We start from the raw sequence: 16,902 nt of genomic DNA on the forward strand, positions 1-16,902 counted from the left end.
AAATGCCAAATTAAGGACAGTGCTTGAAGGAAAGTTACATGGCTCAAAAGAGCCTGGAGTTAAACTCCCCTCCCGGCCTGCCCCACCATTCTATGCAAAACAAAGAACTCTCTCACCCAAAGAAAAAAAATGGACATTAAGGTTTATTTGCCCAGCTCCCAGCTGGTCCAGCCTCTGGCTGATCTCCAGAATTCTTGCCCCAGCCATTAAGAGAGAACTACTGTGAACAACCTTGGAGAACAGGCCCCCTTAAGACAGTAGATTTCCACATATACGCCTATATATACTTCCTCTTTTCTTGGGTTAGTGCAGCAGCTCACTAATCTGACTGCTGCCCCTTCTCACCTCATTAAAGGTGACCTGTTCCTGTACAGTGCTGGTCTCATTCTTTTTCTGAACCCCACCTTCTCTAACTCCGTACCCTACAGTGCTTACTTCAAGGAAGGGAGGGAGTAAGCTAATCGGCTGGGACAGGAGTACAACTGCACTGGCAATGATCCACTTCTCATGGATGCTATGTGCTGGACGGTACAGCAGTACTTTGTTACCTCCTATTTTTTTTGTATATTTGAATTTTTTAATTTAGAAAGCTACCACAGGGATTCCCCTGGTGGTCCAGCGGTTAAGACTCTCCACTTATAACACAAGGAGTGAGGGTCTAACCCCTGGTCAGGGAAATGAGTTCCCACATGACTTGCAGCACAGCCAACAAAAAAGCCTACCACAGACAAATAACAAACAACCCAAAGAAAGAATGGTTAAAGGATCTAAATATGCATTTTTCCAAAGATGATACATATATGACTAATAAGCACATGAAAAGATGTTCAACACCAAATGTGCACCAAGACAATGAGACGCCACTCCACATCCACTGAGAGGGCTATAGTAAAAAAGACAAATAATGGGAATTTTCCCGCAGTCCAGCGGGTTAGGACTCTGCGCTTTCGCTGCCAGGAGCAAGGGTTTGATCCCATCAGGCAACTAAGATCCCATAAGCCTTGCAGTGTGGTCAAAACTTAAAAGGACAAATAATACTAAGTATTGGTGAGGATGTAGAGAAACCGCAACCCTCATACAACGTTTACGAGAATGTTAAATGGTGCAGCTGCTTTCAGAGCAGTTTGGCAAGGTTATGACCAAGCTATTTCATCCACACCTAGAGATATATACACCAGAGCAATGTTCACTCAAAAACTGCCCAAATGTTCACAGTAGCATTATTCATAATATCTAAAAAGTAGAAACAGTCCAAAAGTCTATCAACTGGTGATGGCATATCTACACAATAGAATATTTCTCAGCCATTACAAAAAAAAGAAGCACTGAGTCAGACTACAACATGGATGAACCTTGAAAACATTTATGCAAAATGAAAGAAGTTAGACACAAAGAGCTTACAATATATCATACAATTACATTTATATGAAATGTCCAGAATAGGTAAATCCATAGACACAGAAAATAGATTAGTCGTTGGTTGCTAGGGGATGAAGGAACGGAGGACCAGAAGAGTGACTGCTAATTGGTACAGAGCTTCTTTGGGGGATGTTGAGAATGTTCTAAAATTAGATGGTGGTTATAGTTGCACAGCTGTGAATAATAAGGCCACTAAACTGTACACTTTATGAGGGTGGATTTTATGAGGATGGTATGTGAATTCTATTTCAATTTCTTTAAAAAAGCTACCATTCCCTCAAAATGCCATTTATGTGAGGTAAGGGCACATAGACTCTCTTGACCCTAGAGAGTCAAGACTGTAATTTACTTAATACTGACATACACACATTTAAGATAAAGTGCAGAAACTTAAGAAGTGACACTGAGATAAGTTTAACTAAAAACTTAATCCAATTACCTATGTACATGAGAGAGGTCAGGGGATACCGCAAGCCAAGTGCCTCTTCTGTAAAGGAATCAACAAAGTCCTCCAGCATATGAAGCCCAAAGTCTCTGCCTCGATATTTCTTTCTTACAAACATTGTATCCAGAACTGGCAGTTGGTAGCTTTGGGTAAGAAACGAGGCACATGTGCTTCCTGCAGTCATAAAACAGAAATCCAACAATTTTTCACATTTAAAAGACCATGTAGGTACATATATTTAGAGAACATGAGTTAAGGTTGAAATTGGTTATTTTTTCTTATATCACAAATGTTAAATAAGTGCATAAATTTTACAATATAAAACGCTTTCCAGCTATTACATATCATAATGTATACCTGAGATGATGAGGAGAAATACGTATTTTACAGCTGCCAAAACTATCTCATGCAAATTAACTGTTACCATTTGATGCACTGTATGCTTGAATAAATACCTCTGTCCATAGACCTGTACAATTTTAAAGCTCATCAACTATTAAAATTTCAAATTTTAAGAGTATTTGGTGATTGCATAAGTACACCAAGTATCTAATTCCAACCTTCAGTTCAGTTTAGTTCAGTCACTCAGTCGTGTCCGACTCTTTGCAACCCCATGAATCGCAGCACGCCAGGCCTCCCTGTCCATCACCAACTCCCAGAGTTCACTCAGACTCACGTCCATCGAGTCAGTGATGCCATCCAGCCATCTCATCCTCTGTCGTCCCCTTCTCCTGCCCCCAAACCCTCCCAGCATCAGAGTCTTTTCCAATGAGTCAGCTCTTCGCATGAGGTAGCCAAAGTATTGGAGTTTCAGCTTCAACATCAGTCCTTCCAAAGAAATCCCAGGGCTGATCTCCTTCAGAATGGATTGGTTGAATCTCCTTGCAGTCCAAGGGACTCTCAAGAGTCTTCTCCAACACCACAGTTCAAAAGCATCAATTCATCTTTTCCCTTTACTTTTGCCCTAGTGAGTACAGTTTCATTTCTACCTACTTAATGACGACAAAGAAGTGAATTAGTTCTCCAAATTTTTCAGGACTATGGATTAGGACTAAATGGAAACATTGATTTTAGAAACGGCTAAGTCAGCAATCTTTCCTTTGTGAATACACTTTTTAAAATATCCTGTACATTTAAGGTTTAATAGGAGAAATGTTTGTAGTAGTAACTAAACATGCCTCCCCTTATTATATCACAGAGCTACACTGATTTGTCTTTTAAGAACCCTGATTTGGGTTTTGACCCTTCAAGTAGATGTATAAGCTTCTATAATGTACCTTAAGACAGTTTATAAGTAGAGGACCTCATGGTGGAGTATCCTACTTTCTAAGTTAGCTATCAGTCAGTATTCTACTCTTTTAGTACTTCAAGTAAAACAATTATTCTCAGTTATATTATTCACATGATTTTGGATACTTATAATAATGTAGTTCAAGAAAGAAACAAAATTTCAGGCAACAAACCTTTCACAAATTAACTTTTACCAATCATATCATTTGATGAGATGGTCAATACAGCAAGGCTTTTTAAGTTCAACCAAATAATGAATTACTTATTATTAAAATGGAGAACTTCAATAACTTTTTGCAATAATCTCTGTAAGAGGGCATGACAACCCACTCCGGGATTCTTGCCTGGAGAAGAGAGAAGCCTGGTGGGCTATACAGTCCATGGGGTCACAAAGAGTCAGACACAACTGAGCGACTAAGCACACACACACATTAAGACAACTAATTTAAATTTAAAATAGGAAACACACATTGTTATATACTTAGTTCTTAACCACTGATGTTCAGTTAGGAAACTAATAAGGGTCAAAATGTCTTACATAGTGGCTGTAATTAACAATATTGCTTTATGTACATTAAATTTATTAAAAAGGTAGATCTCAGGCTTCCCAGATGGCTCAGTGATAAAGAATCCACCTGCCAGTGCAGGAGCCACGGGAGGCTCGGGTTTGATACTTGGGTAGGGAAGATCTCCCGGAGGAGGAAAGAGCAACCCACTCAGTACATGGAGCAGAAAAGAGCTGGACAGAACTGAGTACACACACCAAATTTTTTTTTTAAAAGGTAGATCTTAAGCATTAGCACCTCAAAAAAAGAAAGGAAGAGGGCTTCTTTGGTGGCTCAGTTGTAAATATGTACATGTAAAACCCAATGCAGGCAGCAGGGGTTTGACCCCTGGTCCAGGAAGATCTCACGTGCCATGGAGCAGCTAAGCCCGTGTGCCACAGCTATAGAGCTTGTGCTCCGGAGCCCGGGAGCCACAGCTACTTAACCCTGAGCACCCGAGAGCCCATGCTCTGCAACAAGGGAAGCCACGCAATGAGAAGCCTGCACCCCACAACCAGAGAGCACCCTGCTCACTGCAACCGGAGGAAACCCTGTGTACAACAAAGGCACAACACAGACAAAAGTAAATGAAATTATACACACACATACACACACACACATTATATATATAAAAGAAAAGGAAGAAAGAAAATGGCAACCATGTTAGGCAATTAATATACTGATTACGGTGAATATTTTGCAATGTGTATCAAATCACAACTTCAATTTATCAATTATACTCAATAAATCCAAAATAACTACATAAAATTTTTATTAGTCTAACAGGTAGCCTCACCAACAAGCTACTGTGACTAGCTTTTTTAATGCCTTAAAATTAGGGTTCTCTCATAGTAACTGCTAGAAGTGATAAATCAGAGACATTACTTTAAAAGTAACATTAATTCAAAGGACAAAGCAAACATGAGAAGAGAATCCTATCTAGTTCTTAATAATGTCTGAAGATCTATTGCTTTTACTGTTGTGCATGCCGCAGAATACCAAATATAGGAAGTTAATTTCCCACAAATTGATTTTTTTCTATTTTTACACAAACATTCCTTTAAATAGAGAAAAGGTAGAGTCTAGCATCTAATAGTGTTAACAAGGTCAATTTATGGAACTAACAGTTTTCACAAAGTCTAAAGTTCTACTTACTCACCATGTACATATTCATTTCAAAAAACCATGTTAATTCTCTTTTTGTGACTATACCTTAAATTCTTATTTTTATATTTCTATCAGGTTCTACCCAGATATAAGAGAAATCAAATAAAGGGCAGAAAAACTTCCCAAGTTACCAGAGATTCTTCAGACACATCAACAGCACAAGTACTTAGTAATTAGTGAAAAAAAAAAAAAACCTACAACCTTAGATGAACTTTTCATTAAAAATCTACTAGCTGAAATTTAATTTAGCACTGCACAAGAGGCAGCTTGGATATTTACACTCCTCAGAGCTTCACCTTTGGCCACAATTTTTTTCTATATACTATCTCTGAGTAATCTCACCTACTCTCAAGGTTTCTACTATTTATCCAAATGCTTATGATCACAATCTTTTATTTCTGTAATACATGAAACTTACTCCAAGATGAATGGAAGAGCTTATATAAATGTAAATACAACAAAAAACACACAGTCATCTCCAAATACAGAGAAAAAGCATTAGACAAAATCCAGCACATTCATGAGAAAAATACTCAAGGTCTTCAGTCTGATAAAGGGATCTATGAAAAACCTCGCAGCTAATAAAAATCACACTTAATGGTGAAAGACCAGATATTTTCCCCTAAGATCAAGAACAAGATAAAAATATTAATTCTCACCACTTTTATTCAATATCTTAAGTAGGTTCTAGCTGGGCAATTAGGTAAGAAAAGGAAATGAAAAGCACCTAGAAAGAAAGAAAGAAAACCTTCTTGTATACAGACCTTAAGATTTTCATCTTAAGAAATTCACTAAAAAATTATTAAAACTGATAGTTTTTAAGTTCAGCAAGATTATAGGATATAAGATCAATATACAAAAATCAATTAAGGACTTCCCTGGCAGTCCAGTGGTTAACAGCTCGGGCATCCACTACAGGGGGCGTGGGTTTGACCCCTGGTTGGGGAACTAGGATCTAGACCCTCAAGTGCCTTGCAGAGTGGCCAAAAAAAAATTCAATTGTATTCCTAGACACCAGGAATGAACAATCTTTAAATGAAATTAAGAAAACAATTCCACTAACAAGAGCATCACCAAATAATAAAAAACACAGGAATAAATTTGGCAAGAGTACAAAACTGAAAACTACAAACATTTAATAGCAATTAGGGACCTCCCTGGTGGTCCAGGGGTTAAGAATTTGCCTGGCAATGCAGAGGACACAGGTTCCATCCCTGGTTAGGTAACATACCACATGCCACAGAGCAACTAGGGCCATATGCCGCAACTGCTGAAGCCCGTGCACTCTAGAATCCCTGCTCTGCAACGAGAAGCCTGCACACCACGACTAGAGAGTAGCCCCCGCTCACCTCAACTAGAGAAAGCCCGTGCAAAGCAACGAAGAGCCCCTGGGATACAGTGAAGACCCATCACAGCCAAAACGAAGTAATTAATTTTTCAAAAAACCAAAGGAATCAAAGAACAGTTAAATAACTGGAAAGACATCCCATTGTTCATGATTCAGAAGACAACATTGTTAGGATTGTCAACACACCCCAAACTGACCTATAAGTTCAAAATTCCAGCTGGATTTTTTGCAGAGATTGACAAAGTAATCCTAAAACTCATATGGAAATGCAAAAAAACACAAATGACCCAAATAATCTTAACAAAGAACAAAGTTGGAAGACTTCCAATTTAAAGACTTCCTATTTTAAAAGTTACAAAGCTACAGTAATCAAGCCAGTGTGGTACTGGCACAAGAATAAATAGCAATCAACAGAACAGAAGTTCCAGAAACAAAACCTCTTATTTTTGGTCAACTGATTTTTGACAGGAGTCCCAAGGCATTTCAATGGAAACAGAACAGTCTTTTTAAAATGAATGGGGGTGGGGCAACTGGATATCCACATATGCAAAAGAATGATGTTGGGCCCCACTCCCCTTTTTTAGACCTCATACAAAAATTAACTGCAAATAGAACATAAAATCTTAGCATAAAACACAGCAGTAAATCTTCATCATCTTAGGTCAGGAAAAGTCTTCTTAGCTATAACACCAAAAGCAAAAGTGACACATGCAAAGATAACTGGACTTTATAAAAACTAGTGCTTCAAAGGACATCAACCAGAAAGTAAAAAGACAAGCCACAAAATGAGAAAAAGTCCTTTCAAATTATGTATTCGATACAGGACTTCTATCTAGAATATATGAAAACTGCTTACAAGTCACTAATAAAAAGACGAATAAAACCCAACTTAAAAATGAGCTAAGGATTTAACAGACATTTCCCCAAAGACATACAAATGGCCAACAGGTATATAAAACATGTTCAATGTCTCAAATCATCAGGGTACAGCAACTCAAATGAAGTATCACCTCATACGTGTCAGGATTGCTACCAGCAAAACAAAAGACAATAAATGCTAACAAGGATATGGAAAACTGGAACCCTTGTATACTATTAATGGGAATACAAAATGGTGTAGCCACTATGAAAAAAAGCACAGAGGTTCCTCAAAGTATTAAACATAGAACTATCACAGATCCAGCAACCCCACTCCTGGGTATATATCCAAAACAATGGAAATCAGTATCTCAAAGAGATAAGTAATTCAGTGTTCACTGCAGCATTATTAACAATAGCCAAGATGTGGTAACAACCTAAAGACCCACTGATGAATGAACGGATAAAGAAAATAAGGAGTGGGGGTGGGGGTGTGTACAGGATACACACAAACAGCTTCAGAAAAATGTACATTTGCAACATACAACATGGATGAACCTTGAGGACATTACGCTAGGCGAAGTCAGTCAGCCACAGGGCAAACACTGCATGATTCCAATTACATGAGACATCTTATAACAGTCAAATTCCTAGCAGAGAGCAGAACAACGGGTGTCAAGGGCAGAGTGATGGAAAACTGGGCAGTTGTCAATGGGTTTAAAGTTTCAGTAAAGCCAAGTTCTAGAGACGTGCTATATACAACACAACATCTGTGGTCAACAGTACTGTAATCTGTAGTTAAAAATCTGTGAAGACAGTAGATCTTCTGTTAAGTGTTCCGACCACAATAAAATAAGATTAGAAAACATATTTTAAGATAAATAATCTAGACAGAAAGGAGATTAGTGGCTTCCAGGAATTCTAAGATAAAGAAAATGAGGAGTGACAGCTAAAGGGTACAGGAATTCTTGAGGTGATGAAGATATTTTTGAATTAGACAGTACTGGTGGTTGCACGACTCTGTGAACATACTGAAAATCACTTAAGGGTAAACTTGATGATATGTGAATTATAATAGGATGGACCTCAAAATAATCATACTGAAAGAACCCAGACCAAAAAAAAAAAAATGTACTATATGATTCCAATTTATAAAAATCTAGAAAGCAGGCTAATATACAATAATAGAGAGCAGATAAGTGTTTCCTTGGGGACAAACTGAGGAAGGAAGGATGGTTACAAATAGGCACAAAGAAACTTTTGGGAATAAGAGATCTGTTTACTATCTTGATTGTAGTGATAGTATCACAGCTATATACATAAGTCAAAACATAACAAAGTGTAAAATTTCAACATGGTTAACTTTTTGTAAGTTAGTTATACCACAATAAAGTGAGAAGGGTAAAAAAAAAAAAAAAAAGACAACTCAATTTAAAAATGGGTAAAGGATTTGAACACATAGCCCAAAGAAGACACAATAATGGCCAAAACGCATGTGAAAAGACGCTCAACATCCTTAGCCATTTAGCAAATGTGACTCAAAATGACAATGCCATGCCACTTCACACCTACCAGATTGGCTATAGTCAAGAAGACAGATAAAAAGAGATAGTAATACCAGACCAACTTACCAGCCTCCTGAGAAACCTGTAGGCAGGTCAAGAAGCAACAGTTAGAATCAGACATGGAACAACAGACTGGTTCCAAATTGAGAAAGGAGTATGTCAAGGCTGTATATTGTCACCCTGCTTATTTAACTTCTATGCAGCGTACATCATGAGAAATGCCAGGCTGGATAAAGCACAAGCTGGAATAAAGATTGCTGGGAGAAATATCAGTAACCTCAGATATGCAGATGACACCAGCTTATGGGAGAAAGTGAAGAGGAACTAAAAGAGCTTCTTGATGTGGGTCAAAGAGGAGAGTGAAAAAGCTGGTTTAAAACCCAACATTCAAAAAACTAAGATCATGGCATCGGGTCCTATCACTTCACAGCAAATAGACGGGGCAACAACGGAAACAGTGACAGATTTTGTTTCCTTGGACTCCAAAATCACTGCAGACAGTGACCACAGCCATGTAATTAAAAGACGCCTGATCCTTGAAGAAGAGCTATGACAAACCTGTTGCTGCTGCTGCTGCTAAGTCGCTTCAGTCGTGTCCGACTCTGTGCCACCCCATAGACAGCAGCCCACCAGGCTCCCCCGTCCCTGGGATTCTCCAAGCAAGAACACTGGAGTGGGTTGCCATTTCCTTCTCCAATGCATGAAAGTGAAAAGTGAAAGTGAAGTCACTGAGTTGTGTCCAACTCTCAGCAACCCCATGGACTACAGCACACCAGGCTCCTTCGTCCATGGGATTTTCCAGACAAGAGTACTGGAGTGGGGTGCCATTGCCTTCTCCATGACAAACCTAGACAGTATTAAAAAGCAGAGACATTACTTTGCAGACAAAGGTCTGCATATTCAAAGCTATGGTTTTTCCAGCAGTCATGTATGGATGTGAGAGTTGGACCATAAAGAAGGCTGAGCATCGAAGAATTGATGCTTTCAAACTGTGGTGTTGGAGAAGACTGCTGAGAGTCTCCTGGACTGCAAGGAGATCAAACCAGTCAATCAACACTAGAAATCAAACCAGGAAATCAACCTTGAGTATTCATTGGAAGAACTGATGCTGAAGCTCCATATCTTGGCCACCTGATACAAAGAGCCAACTCACTAGAAAAGACCCTGATGCTGGGAAAGATTGAAGACAGGAGAAGGAAGAGGCGATGGAGGACAAGATTGCCGCATGGTATTACTGACTCAATGGATACGAGTTTGAGCAAGCTCCAGGAGATGGTGAAGGGCAGGGAAGCCTGGTGTGCTGTAGGCCATGGGGTCAGAAACAGTGAGGCCCGACAGAGCCACTGAACAATGACAATGGGTAAATTGTATGGTATGTAAATGAACCTTAATAAAGCTTAAAAATGTAAATGGAACAACAAATTTGTACATGTGACTCTAATAAACTGTTTATAATCAGATTTTTTATATATTCCCCAAACCTGCTCCTTCTCCTATTTTCTAATTTTTCAGTAAATCTCATCATCATTCTACCAGGGGCTCAGAGCAAAACCTGAGATCTCATCCTTGACTTTTCCTTCACAGCCTACACATAATCCATTAGAAATACTGCAGCAATGATGCCATAATTTATCTTAATTATGAGGACTTCTACCCCTTACTTCACCTCTCACCAGAGTTTTCTGCAACCACCTCTTAACTAACTTCACTCTTAACCCTGCCATCTCTCCTTCTGGTTTTCCACACAACACAGCTACTTTTATAGAAGACTAACCAGATTGTGTTACTTCCATGCTCAAAATCCTCCACCAGATTCCTATCACCCAGAGTGAAATTCAGACCTCTAAAAACCTCTTCTCTTGAAACTTCAAGAAAGTTCTTCCCTCATTGTTCCCTCACTACCTTCAGAGATGCTTGCCCTGACTAGTCTATTTAATAGTGCCTCTATTTTAAGTAGTACCCACCCCCAACACACACTATTCTTTTAATCTAGTTTTTCTTCATAGCACCTGAGAGCATATCATCTATTTGTCTATCCATTGCTATCTCCTCCTCTTAAATGTATGTTCCATGAGAATAGAGTTTGCAAACATTTTATTACTATCTCTCAATTTCTGCTTCTTGCTCTTTCGCCTATTCGCCCTCTTCCCCTCCCCTTCTTCTCCTTCCCTATCAATAACAAATACAAATAACTTCTGAGTAAATGAATAAATGTTCACAATATCATTCAGGATCTATGCATCAAATTCAAGAACAGCTATTCTGTCACAATTGAATGACTCCCTTTTCATGGCATCACCATTTCCTCTTTGTCTAACCGGGAATTTGTCTCTTCTCACCTTCATAAAACCTGGCTTAAAACCTTATGAAGCCATCAGTGTGTGATTGTCTCCACAGACACACAGCATAAAGTGAATCCTAAAGAAATAATGCTACTAGATATCTTTACTGGAGAAGGCAATGGCACCCCACTCCAGTACTCTTGCCTGGAAAATCCCATGGATGGAGGAGCCTGGTGGGCTGCAGTCCATGGGGTTGCGAAGTCGGACATGACTGAGCGACTTCACTTTGACTTTTCACTTTCAGGCATTGGAGAAGGAAATGGCAACCCACTCCAGTGTTCTTGCCTGGAGAATCCCAGGGATCAGAGAGCCTGGTGGGCTGCCATCTATGGGGGTGCACAGGGTCGGACACGACTGAAGCAACTTAGCAGTAGCAGCAGCAAATATCTTTACATGAGACCTCGCCATATACTACTAGAGAAGTATTCTCATCACAGTCTTCATGCTTTATAAATAAGTTAAGGTAACGTGAGCTGTTACAATAAACCGAATCTGGAAAGCTCAACATTAAAGAGTTTCGTTTTTAAATAACAATGCCACACGGTTGTTTCCGGGTAGTGGATGGCTTTCTGATTCACAACCCTTCAGTTACCTATTGCTGACTCACAAACCATCCCCAAATGTACGGGCTTAAAACAAAATCTGTAATTTCGTTACTTATCACAACTCTCATACAGTATTAGGTGGGCCACTGGCACAGCCAAAGGTCCAAATGCCTCTATTCCCACAGCAGCAGGAATCGCAGCTGGGCTTGCCTCCCAGCCGGGCACCTCACTTCAATGTAGTTAAAGACCTTGACGCTGGCAAAGACAGAGGGCAGGAGGAGAAGGGGACAACAGAGGATGAGATGGTTGGATGGCATCAAAGACTCACTGGACATGAATTTGAGCAAGCTCCGGGAGATGGTAAAGGACAGGGAAGCCTGCAGCCCATGGGGTCGCAAAGAGTCAGACATGACTGAGCAACTGAACAACAACAATATGTACTATCAAAAGTTATTATTTTATATCACATTTTGTTATTCCTCAAAAAATCTTGAAACAGAAGGGCCAGAAATCTAAATTTTAGTGAAGAGAAAGTGAATGACCTGTCTAAAAAAGGAGGTAAGATCATAGCTATAGCTCTGAGTAAAAAGAAGTTAGAAAGTTGTAACAAAAGCTAATAGCAAATGAAGAGAGGGAAAAACACTTCCACTAAATATTATTTCAAATGTAAAGTTCAAAAACCAAAAATACATCTCCTAATATCGATCATAAATAAATTCCTTTGGAAGCAAGTTAACAAACTGATTTTAAAGGTGTTGATTAGATTGTGCTTCCCTCATAGCCTTCTTAGGTTTTTCCAAAACACAAGTCTTCAAATTGGATCAAGGAGATTTACAGTTGAAGCCAAATAAGAAGCATTTCCAAAATAACACTTGTCTTCAAATTTTTTCCTGTCTACACTAAAATGTGACATCTGATTTATACACATTTACTATCTTTTATCTTTCTTGGCATAGGACAGTTAACAAAACTTTCACTGAATTAACAAGTGGTTTTATTTTTCATGCCTGTATGAGATTTTTCTCCCGAGCAGTTTTCTAGTTAGTATAGCCCTTTTAATAGGTGGACCTGATCGTCACAGACCCTGTGAGATTTAGAAACTTCACCTAGTTTTGTGGTAGACACCGATCAGACTCTGGGAATAGTCCTTTTGATAGTGCTCATTTCAACTCCCCATCAAAGTTTCACATACACACTGACAGCACCCAACAGTCCTCTAAGACTTGTTGGGGAAAACACACAGAGACACAGACACAGACACACACAATCCATCCCCCAGAAACAAGCACTTTCATCTTTTTCAGTATTTAAAGTTATTTTCAGTTATTATATACCTATATAATATATATTATATATATTGGAAGGAATGATGCTAAAGCTGAAACTCTAGTACTTTGGCCACCTCATGTGAAGAGTTGAGTCATTGGAAAAGACTCTGATGCTGGGAGGGATGGGGGCAGGAGGAGAAGGGGACGACAGAGGATGAGATGGCTGGATGGCATCACCGACTCGATGGATGTGAGTTTGAGTGAACTCCGGGAGTTGGTGATGGACAGGGAGGCCTGGCATGTTGCGATTCATGGGGTCACAAAGAGTCGGACACGACTGAGCGACTGAACTAAACTGAACATTATATATATTATATATATATATAATAGTATTTCCAGTTATTCTAAATAACTTACTACTTCTTGATTTTTCCATTTTAGGCATGATACTGACTTCCCAGTATAGAAGATGAGAATTAACTTTTATATATTAACACATTCACACACCCTACTCCCAACACAGCAGTGACAGAATGAAATGGTTAAGATAGCATCATCAACTCAATGGACATGAATCTGAGCAAACTCCAGGAGATAGTGAAGGACAAAGGAGCCTGACATGCTGCAGTCCACGGGGTTGCAAAGAGTCAGACACGACTTAGGGGCTGAACAACAACAATTCCCACTATACCATAACCACACATCCTATACAGGCCTTGTCCTATTACCTCAATATAGTAATATATCATTTTCGCTAGACCAATCTTCAGCAATTACATTATGCATACACACACACATACACTTTTGATAACTGAGCCATGTGGTATATCAGGATTGTTTTTCCATCCCGCATTGCTTTTTGATACACCTTAACAGTGGTTTATCACTCATTAATTAGTGTTTACTTCTAACTTATCCCTCAAGAAAGTCTCCCTTAACTTTATAAAACTCATCTTGATAAATGCAAACACATCAGGTATTCCGTATTTTTGAATCAATGACCCAGAGTTTCCTAACCTACTACAACCTAGATAAGTCAATCTCTAGAAAAGTGCTATCCAAAAGAACTTTCTGCAATGATGGAAATGTTCTGTATCTCTTCTCTTCAGTGTGGTAGCCACATGCAGTTATGGGACACTTACACTGTGGCTAGTATGACTGAGAAACAATTTTCAGTTTTATTTCATCTTAACTAATTTCCATTTAAATAGCTACATAAAGCTAATGGCTACCAATCGGGACAGAGAAGCCCCAGAGTGATCAGAGCTGTGATTTGGGGATATTTCTCTCCTTCATTTCCTAATCTCTTTCTTGATTTCCTTATTTTAACAGAGCATAAATTCTAGCTTCCTGAAAAACGATGCATGAGAGATTAAAAAATTTTTTTTAATTAACTATGTAGAAATTTCCTTCTCTCTCATTTATAATCTGGGTATAGAATTATAATGAAAATCACTCTTGAGAGTCCCTTGGACTGCAAGGAGGTCCAACCAGTCCATCCTAAAGGAGATCAGTCCTGGGTGTTCATTGGAAGACCTGATGCTAAAGCTGAAACTCCAATACTTTGGCCACCTCATGCGAAGAGTTGACTCACTGGAAAAAACCCTGATGCTGGGAGGGATTGGGGGCAGGAGGAGAAGGGGACGACAGAGGATGAGATGGCTGGATAGCATCACTGACTCGATGGACCTAAGTCTGAGTGAACTCTGGGAGTTGGTGATGGACAAGGAGGCCTAGTGTGCTGCGATTCATGGGGTCGCAAAGAGTCGGACATGACTGAGCAACTGAACTGAACTGAACCATTAAATAATTTTGAAATACATAACATGTATTCACACACCTTTGGTAACATTTAAAATTTCCATCATAAGTTTCAATTATAAAGACTATAATTTTTAGCAAGACTTCCCTCGCAGCTCAGATGGTAAAGCATCTGCCTACAGTGAGGAAGACCTGAGTTTGATCCCTGGGTTGGGAAGATCCTATGGAGAAGGAAGTGGCAACCCACTCCAGTACTCTTGCCTGTAAAATCCCATGGACAAGAAAAGCCTGGTAGGCTACGGTCCATGGGGTCACAAAGAATCAGACACAACTGGGCGACTTCACTTTTAACAACTATTTATCTTAAAAATAATTTCAGACTTAGCAAAAAGTTTCAAAAATATGCAGAGTTACCACACACCCTTCATCCAAATGCTCCTAATGTTAACATAGCCAGAATACTATTATTAAAACCAGGACTTCAACACTGATAAAAGACTATCAGCAAAACTGCAGACCTTACCAGTTTGTCTACTAATACCCTTTTTCTGTTTCAGAATCCAATCCCAGACTCCATATGGTATTTAGTTTCATGTCTCCTAAACTCTGGTCTTTGACACTTCCTCCACCTTTCCTTGTCTTTCATCATCTTGATACTTTTGGAGGTTACTGATCAGTTACTTTGTAAAATAACCTCCAATTTGGCTTTATCTAATGTTTTCTCATAATAAAATTGAGATTATGCATTTGGGGCAAAAATAGTACAGAAAAGATGTGATGTCCTTCTCAGTATACCATACTGGGGTCTCTAATAGTGATGTGTTTTATTCTTGGTAATGTTAACCATAACCTATTAACTAACATGGTATCTGCCAGGATTCTCTATATAAATTTACTATGTTTCCTTTTCAGTTTCTGGTCTTAGGGCATGTGGGGGATCTTAGTTCCCTGAGCAGGTAATGAACCCACTGTCCCCTGTAAAGTGTGGAGTCTCAACCACTGGACTGCCAGGGAAGTCGCCCCATCCCTTCTCAAACAAACAATATTGATTAAAGAAAAAAACTATATCACTAGTCTTTTAAATGTATCAAATGGGCCCTAAAAACTATTATCAATTTGATTTGATAACTGTCATCATACACTGAACAAACTGTTCCTTACTACGGAACTAACTATTAACAGTAAAAACGTTTACATCATTCCTCTCCACCCTGCCTTCTATTCTATTTATTCTACACACTGTTATCTTGATGTAGTATATTTTTATGTTTAGGTTATATATTGATTACCTAATCATTCCCCTCTGTAAATACATATCTGTATATAAATACAAATTTTTTTAAATACAAATTTTTAAAATTCCTTGTGACCATAAGGTTCTAAGTACCAACTGAAAAGTAACTGAGTTTTCCTTAAAATTAATATTAGTATATGATGGATCAAAACACAAGTATATTATACATTTGGAAAATTATTCAGCAAAAAATAAAATTTTATTGAAAATATCTCTCTTAATGAAATATATGGAGCTTACCTTTTTCTTTTCAGTTTATGAGTCCATGAACAAATATTACATACTACCAAAACACAACAAGCATTAATTCTGTTCCTTTTATTTTTATAGATAAAATGCTTAATAACCATAGGAGGGACCAGAAAATCTTATTACAGTGATGTTGCTCAACTCCGCAAGCTCCCTTTAGTGTTATGTATCAGATATTATACAGTGATCTGTTAAAAACTATTTTTAATGATCTGACATCTACCTAACCCAAAAGATAAACAAACTGTAAATCCCTCATGATAATTTATTTCAGGCCCCCCAAAATTATATATTTTCTTGAGCTTCATTTCCTATAATTAGATTTGACCTCATAAACAGTCTCCTCTTATATATCAAGATAATTTTTATGTTCCTACTAATAACCCTATATACTGATTTGCATTTTATTTAAAAAATCATAAATAATAAGTAATAATCACAGACTTTTATTCAACTGCAAATGTATTTAATAAAGACTATCTTTTTGCTACTGGTACAGTTTTTTTCTGCTACATATCAATACATTAAGAACATTTCTATCACAAAGTGTTTCAGTTTTTGTCCTGGGCAATTTTTTACAATCATGGGTTTCCTTTGTAGAAAACTACTTCCAGACTGAATTAGATGGTTACAGGTTCAAAGGCTAGCGTAAGCACATCTAAGTTCACTGTTCTCTGGCTGACGAGAGCCAGAGCTTAAAGTGGAAAAAGACAAATAAACAGGCCGTAAGGCAGTTAGCAGGGAAGAATGGAAGGTGCTAAGAGGGGCAGACAAGTAGCCCTTGGAAGCCGAAGCATATAAACCTG

General features: G+C 38.5%; 1 protein-coding gene across 3 annotated transcripts in view; it reads right to left on the bottom strand.

Moving 5' to 3' along the window:
- Positions 1-16,902, bottom strand: part of FAM169A (family with sequence similarity 169 member A) — a 66,468-nt gene that overhangs the window by 24,827 nt on the left and 24,739 nt on the right. For all 3 annotated transcript variants that reach the window (XM_040262721.1, XM_040262720.1, XM_040262723.1), the window contains one exon: positions 1,859-2,038. In XM_040262721.1, the coding sequence (XP_040118655.1) occupies positions 1,859-2,038 (180 nt within the window). The remainder of the gene's footprint in view (positions 1-1,858; positions 2,039-16,902) is intronic.

The sequence above is a fragment of the Oryx dammah genome, unplaced genomic scaffold (genome assembly GCF_014754425.2).
Source record: "Oryx dammah isolate SB20612 unplaced genomic scaffold, SCBI_Odam_1.1 HiC_scaffold_20, whole genome shotgun sequence".
Lineage (NCBI taxonomy): Eukaryota > Metazoa > Chordata > Mammalia > Artiodactyla > Bovidae > Oryx > Oryx dammah.